This window comes from Ochotona princeps, chromosome 19 (assembly GCF_030435755.1).
Source record: "Ochotona princeps isolate mOchPri1 chromosome 19, mOchPri1.hap1, whole genome shotgun sequence".
In the NCBI taxonomy this organism is placed as follows: Eukaryota; Metazoa; Chordata; class Mammalia; order Lagomorpha; family Ochotonidae; genus Ochotona; species Ochotona princeps.
In genome coordinates this window covers 32,971,813-32,989,796 of record NC_080850.1, presented here as the reverse complement: position 1 = coordinate 32,989,796, position 17,984 = coordinate 32,971,813, and the positions used below count along the sequence as shown (strand labels likewise).

At 42.1% G+C, this 17,984-nt stretch overlaps 1 protein-coding gene across 2 annotated transcripts in view; it reads right to left on the bottom strand.

The window, feature by feature from the left end:
* KLHL3 (kelch like family member 3) overlaps positions 1-17,585 on the bottom strand; it is a 101,637-nt gene extending 84,052 nt beyond the window's left edge. Inside the window, exons 1-2 of one of the 2 annotated variants that reach the window (XM_004586434.3) lie at positions 17,236-17,585; positions 3,400-3,516 (exon numbers count right to left, since the gene is read on the bottom strand). In XM_004586434.3, the coding sequence (XP_004586491.1) occupies positions 3,400-3,516; positions 17,236-17,279 (161 nt within the window). In that variant the 5' untranslated portion in view covers positions 17,280-17,585. Of the gene's footprint in view, positions 1-3,399; positions 3,517-17,235 lie in introns of those variants that run through there. The other variant, XR_009247154.1, reaches the window with a different exon arrangement.
* Between the last annotated feature and the right edge of the window lie 399 nt (positions 17,586-17,984).

Sequence of the window (17,984 nt, the reverse complement as noted above, 5' to 3'; positions counted from 1 at the left end):
GTCTAAGCTTGAATTAAAATCTCCCCATCTAAATATAGAAAGCTACCTCAAAGAGTTTATGAAAAATGAAATTCAAAGATAACATTATTAGGGTCCCAAAAAGAATTGAAATCCATGCATTTGAGGAACACATATATTATGAAAAACTGATGCTTAAGTTTCAAAATAACTTCTTCAACCCCATGAAATTTCTGGAGAATCCTCATATATAAATCATGGTTGTGGGGTCAGTGCAGTGGTGCAGAAAGCTAATCTTCCGTCCTATAGCACCGGCATCCCAATATGGGGAGTGGTTTGAGTCCTAGCTGTTCCACTTCTGATCCAGCTCCTGCTTCTGGCAGGACCACCCTCTGATGGCCCAAGTTCCTGGGACCCTACACCTGCATAGGAGACCCAGAAGAAGCTCCTGACTTCTCATTTTAGATCTGATCAACTCTGGCTCTTAAGGCCTTTCGGGGAGTAAACCAGTGGATGGAAGACCTCTCTATCTCTCCTCTGTAAAATCTGCCTTTCAAATTAAACTAAATAAATCTTTTTTTCTAAGAAAAAAAAAGTGATCCTTTTGAGGAAAAAAAACGAAAAAGGAGAACATTAAATTATTTATTTAAATTTCAGCCAAGGACTCTGGTATTTAGAACAGTATTTTCCAAAGCAAGTTTCACAAAATGATTGGTCCCTATGTAACAACTGCCACCACAGACGGTCCTTTAATCAATGTGTACAAGAAACCCTCAGTCACACCAGTTTGTCTAAGGATACCTGATACATGACATATACTGTGAATCCTTGAGGAGGGTGCAGTCCTATAGCATTTTTCAAATTCATTTGAATAAAAAGCTCTTTTTTCCCACACAGCACTTTAAGCAAGGCAATATTCCCAAGAACAAACTATGGGAAATGCTAAATTATACAAGAAGAGAAAAGGAGCAAGGCTGTGGGAAGGCGTTTAAATCCGATTGATGCTTCTGGAGAAAGACAGGGAGGAAAAAATCCTAGTAAACTCTAACAGAAGCAACAATTCCAAGATGAGTTTGTAAAAGCTATTTAAGGAAACAAAAAGATGCTAATAACAGAAAGGTAAGCATTTAGCCTAGATGTTAGCATGCCCATGTCAGGCCAGGCGTTGTGGTGTAGTTAATTAAGTGACCAACTGCAGTGCCACCATCCCACACGGGTGCCAGTTCAAGTCCCAGTTGTTCCAACTTCCTGCTAACACTAACGCACCTGAGAAAACAGCGGAGGATGGCCCAAGTATTTAAGCTCTAGCAGCTGCATGGGAGATCCAGAAGTTCCTGGTTCCTGGTCTCAGACTGACCCAGCTCTGGACACTGAAGTCACACGAGGAGTAAGTCAACAGAGGGAAGATCTCTCTCCCTCCCCTTCTCTCTTTAACCCTGCTCTTAAAAATCAATTAATTAATTTTAAAAATAGACACTTTACATCAGAGACCAAGGTTAACTTTCTAGCTATGGCTCCTGATTCCAGGTAATTTAGACGTTGGGTGTCAGCAGTGATGACTCCAATGGTTGGGTCACTGTCATGCATGTGGAAGACCTGGACTCAGTTCCTGGCTTCTGACTTCAGTCCTGACCCACCTCAGCCACTTCGGGCATTTGGGAAGTGAAATCAGCAATGACAGCTCTGTCTCTATAGCCGTCACATTCTCACTCTCTGTCTCACCTCATCTGTATTTCTCAAATCCAATTAAAAAAATAACAAATAATCCAATAAAACAAAAAATAGATTAAAAATCCAATAAAAACAAAAAATTAAAAAATTTTAAATTCAATAAAAACAAAACAAACAAACAAAAAAAAGAAACTGGGAGTAGAGAATCCTGTATGGATATCTGTTCTTCAAAGGAAGGCTGCTCTTTTCCGTGATCACTTAACTCGGCTATTTCAGATAAAATAAAATCTGGTGAGAAACTTGGATTCTTAAAATAGACAAAGGACATAAGCTATACCCAGAGGAACAAAAAGAGAAACTTCAGTAGTGTTCAGGGGACAGAACACAAATTCCCTAGTGACAACAGAACCATGCCATAGACAAGTGCATCAGCACTGCCCAATGCCCAGGGCAGCTGTGGACACTGCTTCTGAGAAATCTGGCAGGAGGCCTAATAAAAATTGAGCAGTACAGTGTAAGAAAATTTAACTTGGTTTTTAATGCCAAAGACCAGGTCCTTCAAAAACAAGAGATGAGAAAACAAATACAAATTCAGATAGAACTTTTGTTTGAGGTAGTTCAGTTCCCTATTCAATAAATACTTCTTTGGCTGTATGTCACTTAATCTGCCTAGAAGGCATCTCTCTATCCCCACGACTCTTCATTTAACTCCTATCCTTCCAAATTCAGCTTAAGCACCATTCCCCATAGGTTGTATTCTCCAGAGTACCTGCTTCTGCAGCACCCTAAAGGGTGCTTCTTAAAAGGAGCAAATATCACTACTACCCATCTACCTTCTGTTGGTCACGTGACACATTCCTCCTTCATAACTCCAGCTCTCACAATAGAAAGGCTGTTTTCATTGCCCTATTTACATTCTTTTACTTTGCACCCACAGTCATCAACCCCAGGGTCCAGCCAGTATCTCTGGGAATCTTAGGTGAATGAATAGTTCCTATGAAGTGACAGGTGCTAGACAGATCAAAATTACTCCAAATTTGCTCCTGTCCTTGGGAGCTCATGAATGGCAGAGAAGAGGAGGTAAAGAATCTCACCTCAGAACGGAATAAAGCATTCAGCAAATAATGACCTGGGCCAAGCCAAGTTCTGAGTCCTCAAGCAAAGAAGAGATAATGTGCACAGGCTGTGTCAGGAAAGCATGTTCAGGGCCCCAGACGTGCCCTGAAACTAGCTTGTCTGCATATCCCTAATCATTTAGCTCAGAGAGGATCAGCACATTTGCATTTTATTTCTCTCCTTATGGGTAAAGATGCATTCAGGGAGCTAGCTATTCTCCCATACATATGGCTGTCTCACTGTGTCGAATTCAGACCAAGGGAAGAGGAAGAGAAACCAAAAGAAAATAGGTGACATCCACATTAATTTTTAGTCTGCAAATGCGTGTATTATTCTATTACTGGTTTTCAAGAAGGTGGTTCAGTTGGAATTCAAGATTACAAACAGACCTGATATAACCGGACGGACTTTTGTTTTTTTCCTCTGTGATCAACCACTAAAATGGTAGGTGTTAAATAATACAAAGGAACGAGATTTCTGGCAAAGCCATTCAGTCTCAGTCACAGTTTGAGAGGGGCAGCCAAGTGAGGGAGAGTGGGTGAGGGACGAGTCACAATTTGCTAAGTGGCGCTGTTCTCACTTCTGTTCTGGATCCCTGATGAAGTTCACCCCGCAGTTTCCTTTTGAAAAGGCAAAGCAAGAGAGCACAAGTACCTCCGCAGTTCATTCATGACCTTGAATGCCTTCCCCATGTGGGCAGGGTTGACAGTGGTCGTCCTCTGGGTCTTTTCCTCGCCAGCCTGCACCGGGGGCTGGGAGCCTGGCTTGATGCTGTCAACAGGAAGGAAGAGGGAAGGTGAGAGGATCACAGATTCATAAATCAGTTCACCCAACTGTTGCAACTCCATGTATTTATACACCCACCAGTGGATTTGCTGTCAGTCTGTTCCCCTCGATCCTAACTTCAACATTGTTCTTTTGATATTTAAGCCCTTATTTTTGCTTGCTATTAATTTTTATGTCATAATAGGAAACAGGGATCTATTTTTTCCCCATCAGTTCTATTTATTGACACTTTCTATTCTTCCCACTCCTTTGCCATGCCACTTTACACTATGTATTACAGTTCCAGACACACTCCCTAACCTTTTTTGCTAGCCAGTCAGTCTGTACCAGAAGCACATCACTTCTACAGCTTCATAATTGGGACTGGTATCAGTCAGAACCAGCTTCTAGTATTATTATTATTATTATTTCCAAGGAGTGACTGGTTATCCTAGTTTCCTTTACTCTTCCATACTAATTTTAGTATCAGATGGTCAAGTTCCATTTAGAAAGCTAATGATATTTTGATGGAAACTGAATTTATTATCAATTTGGGTATAAACAATATCTTTCTAACAGTATACCATCCTGTCCATGCACACTGGTTACTTTTCCATTTCTTTAGGCCTTCTTCAATGTCATCTAAAATTTTGATTTTTTTTTCTGCATGAGAGAAGATCTTACACATCATGATTGCATTCATTTCTAAGTACTTCATAGCTTTTTATCTTTTCTGAAGCATTTGACTGTTATGGTTTATAAAAAGCAATTGGTTTCTGCAAATTGATTTGTATCCAGCTACCCTGTCAAATGTTCCTATTATCATTATTTGACCATAATTCAGTTAGGTATTCCATTTAGACAATCACATTACATCTATATAATACCAGAGGTTTTTATCCCTCCTTTCCAGCTCTTAGACCTAATATATTTATTTGTTTATTCATTCATTCTTCTTTTTTTTTCTTTTCTTCATTTGAGAGACAGAGGCAGAACAAGCAGAAAAAAGCCCCAAACTGTTGGTCCATCTCCAAAAGCCCACAAAGGCCAAGACTAAAGCTAGGCATTCAGAACTCAACCCAGGTCTCCCTAATTGGTGACAAGGACTCAATTACTTGTGCTTTCACCTGCTGCCTCCTAGGGTGCACGTTTACAAGAAGCTAGAACCAGGAGTAGAGCCAGAACTTGAATCCAAGTTGTAAGTGAACATTCCTATCATATCCCTAATTACTTTTTAAAGATTTATTTATTTCGGCTGGGGACTAATATCCATGATTTACAGCTCCAGAAACACAACAACAAAATAAGCAAATCAGTTAAGAAACGGGCAACAGAAATGAGCATTTTTTCAAAAGAAAATTTCAAATAGCTAATAGACACATGAAAAAATGCTCAGGCTGTCTAGCAATAAGGGAAATACAAATAAAAACCACACTGAGGTTCCACTTAACTCCAGTGAGAATAGTCTATTTACAGAAATCATCTAATGATATCTGGTGGAGAGGATGTGGGGGAAAAGGTATCATACTCCACTGGAAGTCAGTATGGAGAGTGCTCAGAAAACTGAAAGTTCCTCTATCATATGACCCAGTAGTCCCACTTCTGGGAATATACCCAAAATAAGTGACACCTACTATGAGAAAGCAATATGCATACGTATATTCCTAGCAGCACAGTCCACAATAGCAAAGATATGGAAGCAACTTGGACACTCACTGAAAGAGGACTGGATAAAGAAACCATGGCACATACACTCCATGGAATACTACTCAGCCATTAAAAAGAGTGAAATTCTACATTTGCAGCAAAGCGGTACCAACTAGAGACCTTCATGCTCAGTGAGATAAGCTAATACCAAAGGATAAATGTCATATGTTCTCTCTATATGATAACCTTCATACAAAATACTAAACAAAAAGATACATAGGTAAACAGATACACATTTATAGTCCCATAAACGAATGATGTAATGGAGACTGCAGTACTGGTAACCAAAAAGAACTGCAGTAAACACTACCCCCAAATAAAAGAAGGCCTCCAATCAAACTGTTAAATATATCTTGACAACAAGAAACTGGTCTCTCTACCATTGCCTATGCCTACAATGTCATGACACACGTGAAGAGCAGAAAGAGTCGTGACTACAGCTGAAAAACTATGTTATTGTAAAATACAGGAGACAATGCAGAGGGGCAAAGTGGGAGGGAGGAAAGGGCGAGAAAAAAGGAAGCCCTATATCTACAAAACTGTATAATGGAAAATAAGATTAAAAAGATGAATAAATAGGGCCCGGCGGTGTGGCCTAGTGGCTAAAGTTCTTGCCTTGAAAGCCCCGGGATCCCATTTGGGAGCCGGTTCTAATCCCGGCAGCTCCACTTCCCATCCAGCTCCCTGCTTGTGGCCTGGGAAAGCAGTAGAGGACGGCCCAAGGCTTTGGGACCCTGCACCTGCGTGGGAGATCCGGAAGAGGTTCCAGGTTCCCGGCATCGGATCGGCGAGCACCGGCCGTTGTGGCTCACTTGGGGAATGAATCATCGGATGGAAGATCTTCCTGTCTCTCCTCCTCTCTGTATATCTGACTTTGTAATAAAATAAATAAATCTTCAAAAAAAAAAAAAGATGAATAAATAGGGCCTGGCGGCATGGCCTAGTGGCTAAAGTCCTCGCCTTGAACGCCCCGGGATCCCATATGGGCGCCGGTTCTAATCCCGGCAGCTCCACTTCCCATCCAGCTCCCTGCTTGTGGCCTGGGAAAGCAGTTGAGGACGGCCCACGGCTTTGGGACCCTGCACGCGCGTGGGAGACCCAAAAGAGGTTCCTGGTTCCTGGCTTCGGATCGGCACAGAACCGGCCTTTGCAGTCACTTGGGGAGTGAATCATCGGATGGAAGATCTTCCTCTCTGTATATCTGACTTTGTAATAAAAAATAAATAAATAAATCTTTAAAAAAAGATGAATAAATAAAGTAATGGCTACTGAAAAAATAATAATTATAACACTAAGGGGAAAAAGTTATTTATTTATTTATTTGAAAAGTAGAGCAATGGAGAATGAGAGACTGTGTAGGAAAGAGAAGTCTTCTGTCCACTGGCTTATTTCTCCCCAGTGGCTGTGATAGCCAAGTCTGGACCAGTCTGAAGCCAGAACTCAATCCTTGTCTACTACGTGGGTCATCTGCAGCTGCTTTCCTAGGTGCGTTAGCAGAAAGCTGCACTGGAAGTGGAGCAGCCAGGACTGGGACCAGCACACACATACGTAATACCATACTCAAAAGCAACAGCTTAATCTGTCCCACAATGCCTGTACTCCTAATTTTAAAATTGTTTCCAAAATTTCCCCATTGTGTGTGTTTGTGACAGAATTTTTTCATGTTTCCTGCCAGATTTTTTTTTAAAGTCCTGTTTTGATTAAGAACTCTTTAATCATAAAGTTACACTGAATCTTATCAAATACTTTTATGTATTAATGAGATGATTGTGGAGGGCCTTTTCCCTTTAATACTTTATTAAGGTGAATGACCTACTAATTTTACAGTACTAACCACACTTGAACTCTGAAACAAATTTAGAAACTATAAAATAGAGTTTTATTCATTGTAACTGGTCTCTTCAAAGTCTGGAAAGACTTACCAGCTAGGAAGAGAAACACACTTTGGTATGGATCATCAGGAAACCACTGACGTTCGATAAGGAACTAATGAGATTAGCGCTGAAAAAAGCCTAGTGGGCAATTATGATTAGCTCTGCTTCACAGATACACAATAGATGCAGACCAAATAAAGTCACTGTGCAAGCACTGACAAGTCTCCATAGCTAATGAACTTGTTCTATTGTACTGCTCTTTGCACTTTCCAGACTTCTAGAATGTGTACCTCTGTTAATACAACGTTGTTTACCAATAGGTCTCAACCTCAAATTGCCTGTTATCAGGGGATTAGAGTTCAACAAATATAATTCACACTAGAGTCTCCTTTTGAAGAGAAATCGACTTGCTGATGACTATAGGGCCGACTAAATTGAGAACACGCAGTCTCCCAGTCCATCCAGAGCCCTTTCCATCCTTGAAACAGAAGCAATGCTTGACATGAGAAGGAACCCCAACGTCTCTTTCTTTCCCCTGTGAAAGCATGGCAAGTTTGGAGTGAATACTGGTCCCTGGTTTCCGAACAGTACTAACTTCTTGGCAACGCATTAACTTCACAGAAATCAGACTATTTAAGAAAGCGTCTGTTAAGGACCATGCACAATGCCACATAGTTTTTAAGTAGTAAATCAATGATGGACTCTAAATTGAGGCCATTTCTACCATAGTCTACACCCTTCAGCACTATGAACATATATGAACATAAAAGCACATACACATGCCTTTGCCTCAGCCTAGGATCTCAGGCGCAGGCACAGAGTTGCTAGACCCTACCATTTCCTCAGGATGAGTTTAAGACTGATTGGGAAGGACTATACCATTGTAATGACATGTGGAAAATCAGGGGAGCAGAGATTTGGGGAGGGGGGGAAGGTAAATCCTGGAGCCTATAGAACTGCATCATTAATTATTTATTTTATCAACATTAATTAATATTATATGTATTATAATATACTTATATATTATATAATAGACATAATAACCATATTAATATAATGATATATTTATTATACTGTGCATTATATAATATTAATAATAATTAAGAATTAATTAGCACACTTATCAGGCCCTCCTGATAATCCAGACCTTCAAAATTCTCTTTTCCTGCTATCCTCTAAATTCTAGAACCACATGTCTGTTTAACCCCACTACTTAAATTTTCAACAGTCAACTCATACCCATTCAAAACTGGTGTACTCTACCCTTGCTCAAGCCTGATCTTCCCATATTTTCTCTCAGAGGCATAAGCAGCCACCCAATCATCCATTCAAACCAGGAGCCAGGATGTCAACCTTGATATCATCCTTCCTCCTTCACATTTCTCACATTCAGCCATAAAGTCTATCGATCCTACACCTTTTAATATCACTCCACCTCCTACCCTTCTCATGGTCACTACCTTTATGATCACTTTTCAAGTTAACAAAATCTTTTGCTAGGATTGTTACAATAGTCTTCTCCCAGACTCTGCAGTGATAAAGGCATGTCCTACATGACAAATTCTTTTTGCTTTCAGAGTAAACTTTGAGATTTACTCACCTACCCTTTAATGATACCATTACTGTTCTGAAGACTCTACAGCAGTAAGATATCTACAACTGCTTAAGTACAACAGGCTCTTATATCTGATGAAATGTTTTCAGCTATCTAGTTCCTACATCTAGCCAAGTCCTGTATTTAGATAGCTCCTACCAGCTTAAAACCTCTTCCATGAAGCCCTCCCTGTCATCCTCTACTATCCATCAAGCAGATTAGCTTCCCCCCATCTGCATTCCCAAAATTCTCTGCTCTTCTCTCTCTGGTAAGACTGTGTTTATCTCTTACTTACCAGTTTTCCACACAGTGTTTGTTGATAAATATTTAACAGTTGGTTAGGGAGACAGAATCCCTGACTTGTAACATTTGTCATTTGCCAATTTTCATGGTGTAAACATTCCCACATTGGCAGATTTCGAGCTACCAATGCAATGCCACTTAACAAGGGATTTGGGAAGAGATGTGCAGTAGTGCACTATTATATCAATGTACAGTATTTCTATTATAAGAAACAACAGATAGGACTTCAAAGGCCAAGACAATAGTAAAGTTATTAAGTAGTATGCATTACATTTATTTTGAGTATGCATTACATTTATTTTTAGCACCATTTATGTTGTATAATTTTATTTTAAATAAGTTATGCTAAATTTAACACTTTTACAAGTGGGTAAAAACTAGCTCTGGCACACCTGTACTACCACCACACTCAGATGATGAATTACTAAGAACCAGAATGGTAGCTACGTTCCTTTTGTATTACTAACCTCTACTGTATGATAGGTGCTCAATAAACCATTACTGAGTGAATCAGTGGCTAGGTAAGTAAATGAGCTGTAACTACTGACTAGTACATTTTTACTGACTCCCCTTAGGATAAGTCTGGCTTTGTCCCCCTCAACTTTCCCTCCTCAATGCTCCCACTGAGGGTTGGGGTGAATTAGCACCATCTAGTCCCCCCTGAGATACAGTCAGGATGGGGAGAAAGCCAGGATCAACTAGAGAAGTGAGAAGAAAGCAAAAGGACCACTGCTTACTGTGTCAGTTCTTGCGATCTGTGCCCTGCTGAGGGAAATCCAGGCGATGAACGGAAGGAAAGGCCACCAGGAAACACGCCAGGATGGCAGGAGACAGAAAAGCCTCCAAGCAAAGCAAACACACATAGAAGTGTCGGGGGGATTCAAAAAATGAGGAGGTCCGTGCCATCTGTGTTTGAGAAAATGCAGAAGAGAAGGGGCAGCTGAGAAATGCTGCTGCATGTTATGAATTACATCTCCTCCAAAAGAGCTCAGGAAATGCAAATAAGATTCAGGAGGAATGAGTTGATAGTGGGCCGGGCCACATAAAGTCCAAGCACTGTGTTCAACAGAAAAGCAAAGTCACCCAAAGAAGTCAAAAAAACTCTGGGCCAGATAAGACTGTGCTGAATACATTGAAATCTCTCAACAAAGAAAACGTTCCTTTGATACAAATAACCAAAATCAGGAACCAGACAAAGTCCTTGCTGGGGCACATCCCATTCTACCCAGGAAGGAAAGTGATTTAATCACCACATATCATCATTTGGTTTAGTCTCAGATCAGATCCCTGTTTTCGAATCTGAAGCTTTAACTTGTTCCTAGTTTACTATGAAAGCTTTTGACCAATTTGGCCTCCCACATGGTTCTCCTTCAGAGAAAAAGAAAGTAGTAGCAGGGACTCAGGAATATCTTGCCAGTAAATTTTTCACCGCAAATTAATAAACTGACATGCTGGTTGTTGTACTTCAAGTTCTCATGAGGTCATCAGCAGGACTCTGCTTCTCTAAGGCTGCGTGGCAATAGGACACCAATAAGGTAGAATTCTGTACCCATGAAGCTCTGGGTAAACTATAGAAACAATAACCATCCCAATTCTAAAGCTGAAAACCAAAATGACTACATTTAGATGCCTACTCCTAGATTAGTGAAAGACCTACAGAAGAAGTCCAGTCAGCAGGATTCAGGACTGGACAGTGCAACCCTGCCAACAAGAAACACCATTTATAGTCTCCCCTAGAACCACACACTCTCCATAAACTTTCAGCAGTGCCACGTCAGTCCCTGCAACAGCCACACGAACACAACGATGACGGGCAGCAGTGTGCCACCAGCTCCTGCATAACCAGGGGCTAACAGCTACTTGAAGTTGACTATAGGCTAACTCCTTTATCTCTTTGTACTTTCAGAACAACCCTATGAGGTAAGCACTACTATTCGCGGAGGCACTGAAGTAAAAATACTAGTAAGTGGTAAAATGGTGCTCACACCCAAGTCTATCGCACTGCAGGACTTGTCTGTACTCTTCATAATGCTATTCACTGACTCAACAATGTCCACAGCATATTAAGCATGGGAGAACCTAACCCCCTTAAGTCTCACTCTCTGTGTGGTCAAACATGGCCAGACAAGCAAATATTGTCTTCCATGGCCTTCAAGGTAGGACTACTTTCTTGTGTTGGGTGAGGGAGATAGCAGTGTACACTGGGGTCAATATTATTAATTTTACTGAATTTGGAATTTCCATATGCAGGGCTTTCCACAGGCCAGGCATGATTCATTAAAGCTGACCAGCAGCTGCTGCCATCCCTATAATATGTTCCTTCAACACTAAATGAATAATTGCATTCCTAAAAATCCATAGACTGCTTTCCTTAAAACCAAGGGGGGGGGGGCATGGCATGGTAGCGTGGCAGTTAAAGTCCTCACCTTGAACGTGCCGGGATCCCATATGGGCGCCGGTTCTAATCCCGGCAGCTCCACTTCCCATCCAGCTCCCTGCTTGTGGCCTGGGAAAGCAGTGAGGACGGCCCAATGCTTTGGGACCCCGCACCTGCGTGGGAGACCCAGAAAAAAGCTCCTGGTACCCGGCTTCAGATCGGCACAGCACCGGCCATTGCGCTCGCTTGGGGATTGAATCATCCTCTCAGTCTCTCCTCCTCTCTGTACATCTGCCTTTCCAATAAAAATAAATAAATCTTAAAAAAAAAAAAAAAAAACAAGGGGGAAAGAACTCTGAAGCTGGTTCTGTAAAATTGCAAAGTATGTTAAAAAAAAAAAAAAAAAAACGAGTTTAAACAGACTGAATTAGACAAGAAGAAAGACTAAAAGCAAACACACTCAATTGTGCCATTTAGAAGCCAAGCTTGTATATGATTTGAATAGGAGAGTTGAACACTTCCATGTGAGTATCTGTAATAGAAGTCACAATAAACTTTCACACACTAAAATGAAAAAAAATCAAGAAATGTGTACTCAGAGTCTGAAATATTCATAAATTACAAAAGGTTACAAAAATTTGGAAAAAATCTAAGAATAAAGTATATTCAAGAGTTTTGTTTTGACATTATTTGGTAATGCTTTGTTCAGCTTATCCTAGTTTTAGGGTTCATCAATAAATTTTTTTAAAAGGTCAATCAATGGCAAATTTCATCAAGTAAAGTACTTGTTTTAGAAAACTTATTTTTTTGCCTGGACCTGTTTCAACAACGAAAAACTCAACAAATACAAAAAAAAAAAATCTTTAAATCCCAAATCTGGACAAGAAAAAAGCAAGAAGTTTCTTTCAGACTTTGCTTTTGCAGTTGAAATCCTTGCTTTACCAGAAAGTATTTGCAAAATGGAAAGTTGTTTTAATTATCATGGTTGACATGCATGCATATCACAGCAGTGATCCCCAGAAGATTTGACTCCTGACTTCAGGGATTAGGAAACTGTGGGTAAGAAGAGTAACTTGCCAATGGGATTAGAAAAAAAAAAAAAAGCTCAACAATTGCTCTGCCCTTGGTCTTGCCAGCATTTTACCTGGTACTAGCATTACAAAGTCAGTCAGCACATGGGAAAGGTTGGCTTTATAAGTCGTTTCTTCCTAAAACAGTATCATCTATCTGTTGTCCCCAGATTAAGAAAAACCAGATGAATTCCTTTTGGCTCAGAAGTGGCTCACAGTTCAGAAACAGAAGCTGCCTCTAGTTGGTAAGAACCACAGTCACCCTCTAAAGGCCACTCACACAGATTCACAGCACAGAGCTCATCTCAAACAGGGGCATTCCTGAGGTTCTAATGAAGAATATAACCATAGTTTCTCAAAATATAGACAATTTCTTTATTTACATGGTACTTCAGAAAGTTGTCAATCTCTGTGAATTGATTTTTGCATATCTGCCAGAGCCTAGACCTTGAGATTCTGGTATAAAATAATACAAAATATATGTAACACAAAGCATATCATTTTTAAATACATATTTCAGTGGTGTTAGATATATTCACATTGTTATACAATCATTACCAGGATATATGTCCAGAAACTCTACTTCTTTCAAAGTAAAACTCCATCCCCAGTCAACAGTATCTCCCCATAGCTCCCTTCCTCCAGCCCTTAGCAATGATTATACTTTCTATCTCTGTGAATTTGACTAACCATGTAAGTTGGAAATATATTATAATCCATTCACCAGACTACTTTCCAGAAACGAAATAAAAAAAATGAAATAAAATCCCAACAGCAATGGCAACTGCCATTTTCAATGTCTATCTGCTATCTCTCTCTCTCTCTCTCTCTCTCTCTCTCTCTCTCTCTCTCTCTCTCATACACACCACACACACACACACACACACACACACACACACCCAGCTCCCTGTTTGTACACTGGGAAAGCAGTAGAGGATGGTCCAAAGCTTTGGGACCTTGCATCCACATGGGAGACCCAGAAGAAGCTCCTGGTTCCTGGCTTCACACCGGTTCAGCTCTGGCTGTTGTGGCCACTTGGGGAATGAACCAGCAGATGGAAGATATTTCTCTGTCTTTCTGTATATTTCTTCTCTCTGGAAATCTGCCTTTCCAATAAAAATATCTTAGAAAAAGAACCAGATACCCTTTTAAGACAAAATGAGCTTACTCTCACTGAGGAAACCACAGTGATTCCCACACAGAGGAACCTGGGGAACACAGCTTCAGAAGTCCAATGAGGTCAAAGCATGGGGATTCAACAAGAGCGAGTACAAATTCATAGGCTCTTACTAAGATTTTTGCTTCAACAAAGGTGTATCTAGCTCATGGCTCCAACGCTAAGGCATCCAGATGCACAGGAGATACATATATATGTATATAAAATAAATATATGTATATTTATTTAGATATGCATATCTAAAGAAAGATTCAGGCAGATTTTATTGAAACCTAAGAGAAGACATGCCAAGCTTTCTGAGGTATCCGAAATATAAGACTATAATTTAGGTAAAAAGCAAGATGATGCTCTGACAAGCTGTCTATTTTCCTTTATTGGAATGGTCCTACATTATCTGTTTTGGATGGCAAACACAGGAATGCCCTACAATATGCCATGGTTACCATCCAAGCAGAGAGAAACAGAGTACATACGACACAGCAGTAGATGCTCACCAGGGTCAACAGTGGCTCCTGGGCACTCAGTGCCAGAAAACTTTCCTAGGTCTTTATATATAATGTCTCACTTAATCTTCACAGCAATTCTATGAAACATGAATAGTGTTATTACTCCTTTCACACAAGAAAAAAATGACGCCCTCCAGGTCATGTAATTTGTAAATTCATACTAGATCTCTTAATATTCTTAGGTCCATGTTTTTCATTAATATCCTTTCAAGAAAGAAGCCATTTTCACACCTTCATGGCAAAGAAATAAAACTGGTCATTAGAAATGTCTTGGCTGAAATTTTTAATGCTTAAAAATAGCCCCAATTAAGCTTCAGCAAGTTAAGTATGGAACAAGCATCAAATTCAGGATCTCTGCAGTCACTGAAGGTTAGGCATGTGATCCTAGCTCAGCCAGTCGACGTCTTTAACCCTCTGTTTCTAGGAAATTTGTAAAGCAAGGCTATTTTCTTCTGTTCTCCCCCTACTCCAAAGCATTCCATGGAATGAATGATCCATTCTGAGAAACTAAAGCTAATATCCAAGGATGAACCTGTGAGCTAAATGTTCAGTCTCTTTTCTCACAACTATCTTTTTAGCTATCAGAGCTTCTCAAAGAAATTATCTGGTAATGAGCAAATAACTGCACCATCTGTTTTTACAGCCACATAGTAGTCAATGAGTAGTATTCAAAAATACAAGGCACCATTCTTGCCCTTGAGCACCTGTCCCCAGGTATAAAAGATACAGGTACAAAAAGATCTGATGGGTCCAACTGCAGTATCCAACTAAGATTTACCAACTACAGGCATTAAAATTCAAACGGTGATTTAACAGGGACTATGAAAGTTGAGGTTAGTAAGACAAATGAAAATTTTAAAACAGTCTTGATAGGTAATTTTGAAATTAGGAAGAGAAAGGCATCAGGCAAAAGCAATCGTGGGGGGCCCGGCAGCGTGGTCTAGCAGCTAAAGTCTTCGCCTTGAACATGCCAAGATCCCATATGGGCGCCGGTTCTAATACCAGCGGCCCCACTTCCCATCCAGCTCCCTGCTTGTGGCCTGGGAAAGCAGCTGAGGACGGCCCAATGCTTTGGGACCTTGCACCCACATGGGAGACCCAGAAGAGGCTCCTGGTTCCCGGCTTCGGATCGGCACAGCACTGGCCATTGCGCTCACTTGGGAAGTGAATCATCGGATGGAAGATTTTACTCTCTCTGTCTCTCCTCTCCTCTCTGTATATCTGACTTTGTAATAAAAATAAAAATAAAATCCTTAAAAAAAAAAGCAACCGTGGGAGCTAAGGATCTGAGGCTGGATTGAATAATGAACAGAACAGGTGATCACTGCAGAGCTCAGTGGGCCTCAGAGTGAGCCATGCGGATGAAGGCTTAAGCTTGGCATGAGAGTCGGACTTCCAGCAGGAACACGGAGTGATGATCTGGGTACATGGTAAACTTGGGAACCTTTGCAGTTTGGATTTCTTGTCTACTTGGCCTCTAGCACAGGAAACGCCAAATACCATATATAGGCAGGTGTTCTAAAGTCACAGACATCGGCTATCCCAGCTCAGAGGCAACAAAGTGTCAAAGAACAGGGTTCCTTGAGGGGCATGGACTCATATTTCTGAACACAGAACTGGGAACATAGGGCCCCAAACTGCTTCACTAGCTGCCCCAGTGTTCCACAGATCAAGTACAGAGGCTTGAACTGCAATCTCCAGACCTCCATCACATCACTCCTGCCCTCTACCAGCTAACAGACTGATGGGTGAAGGTGGCGGGACACTCTGCATCTCCCTGCCAAGCCTAGGAAACAGACCTTCAGAAGTTCTGTTGCTCACCTGCCAGCAACACCCAGAGACAGGCCACACCAGCAGCACACTTAACCTGAAAACCCCAGACTCTCCTTATGGGAGTCATATCAAAAAGCACAGTCGCCTGGGGCCTCCTCACACAAAACAGGCTGGCACCCAACAATTACAACAGTTCTAATGCGATCTAGAGATATGCAATGACATCATCATGTCCCAGGAGATGCAGAAATCAAGACAACAAGCTGGACAAACGAAATGCACATGGTGGCAGTCTGCAGAATGTTGACTTACTTGTGCCTATTGTAACTTCGCCAGCAGGGCACTATCTGTATCAAATCCACAAGTCACAGCTACAGCCCGCCTCTCAGCAGTGCAGTGCCATGGCCCGGTCCCTCCCTGCCCCTTCTCTCCTGGGTTAAAAATGTCCTTGCTCTCTACCAGCACAGACCCACAGGATGCAGCGGCTGCCACTCCGCACAGAGTTAGTCACCAAACAGGGAAATGATCTGTCCCATACTACGCTGAGCACCTCCACAGCATTAGGATCAGATCCTCAGGTCATTTTCCAAAAATTCATATGCATGTGACTGCCAGGAAATGAGTGCCCACCAGACACAGGAATTGAAATCCCATCTGTTGATTCCTGTTTCCCGGCTGATCCCGCATGGAAGGAGTGCAAGTTCCTCTAAAATGCAGCTCGTGCAGCATCACTCATAAACTTCTCAACACAACCCACACTCCATTCACAGCAAGTGTCATGTGACTGGGTTACTCCCCATCTTCCCTGAACATGTGTGTACACAGAGGCGCGTGCGCATGGACGCTTGCTCGTTCGCTCACTCGCTCGCGCTCAGGAAAGCCATCGGTGCGGCATGCTTGCCGAAGATCTGAGCACTTCAGCATGAAGACGCAAGTGTTTCATGCCAGGGCAATCCTGCTATGACATCCAAAACCCCACCACCAAAGAATCACCATCAACGAACCAAGCCAGAAAAGGGAAACACCTTCTTGAAACTGTCTGAGAAACGCAATTTCAGTGCTGAAACTATTCCCAAACACCAGCCAGGAAGTCCCTTCTTTCACAGCCCTCCGCTACTCAGCAAACCCAAATCTACCTTTGCGGAGGGTAGAGTTCTGGAGATTCCAGCCCTGAAAGGGTGGGTTTGGAGGGGGAGGTTCACATCTCTGACTCTGCCGCCCTTTGGGGTTCATTCGTGGGCCAGCTCTTCAACCTTACTTAGCCAATGCAAACAGAAAAGCCGGTGGCTACACTGCAAGTACACACTTATTTACACACACACACACACACTCACACATACATACCTTTCGCCCTCCATTGTGCGAGGCCCGGCTGGCGTGGCAGCCATGGGATTGTGCCTGTACAGGGGATTGCAGCTCTCTGTTCCTGGTTTTCCCGGCAGACCAACGGGAAATCTGATCAGCAACAGTGATTCAGCATGGCTGCAAATGAAGCCTCCTCCCTCCGGATCCCCGTTCCTCTGACTTACTCGCGGCAGCTTCTACTGCAGAAGCGGCAGCAGAAAATGTCTTACCCAGAGCTCCCTGCAGCCCGTTCAGCTGCTAAAAGCAGCAACCCACTTGCTCCCCCTCCCCCGCAGGCTTGCTTCTCCCCGGTCTCCTAGGAACAACGGTGGCTCCAGCGACCCAAGTGCCGCGCCACCTTCCCAGCTGCCTCGGCAACAACCCTGGCATCCCCAGCCCCAGCGCACAGCCGCCTCAGGGGCTCCACACTTCTCTGCCTACACTGCAAAAGCTCTGGCAGTTCCTCTGCAGCTGGAGAAATGCCACCCCTCCCCCTCCTCTACCCCCAGAGGCCGTCTGCCTGGCCAGATTGCTGGACTGAGGAGGCCCCTCTGTGGCCTGCAGTGGAGTCTATCCACCTGGGGAATTCACTTAGAGATGACAGTTTGTCTTCCAATTATTCCTTCCAAAATCCACAGTAGCTTTGAGCATCTGACAGAAGGAGGCAAGTTAGCAGGAGAGAGCTGATAGTACAAAGAAGAATGTACAAAATTAAAAAAAGAAATTAGAAAAAGAGCTATTAGGAACAG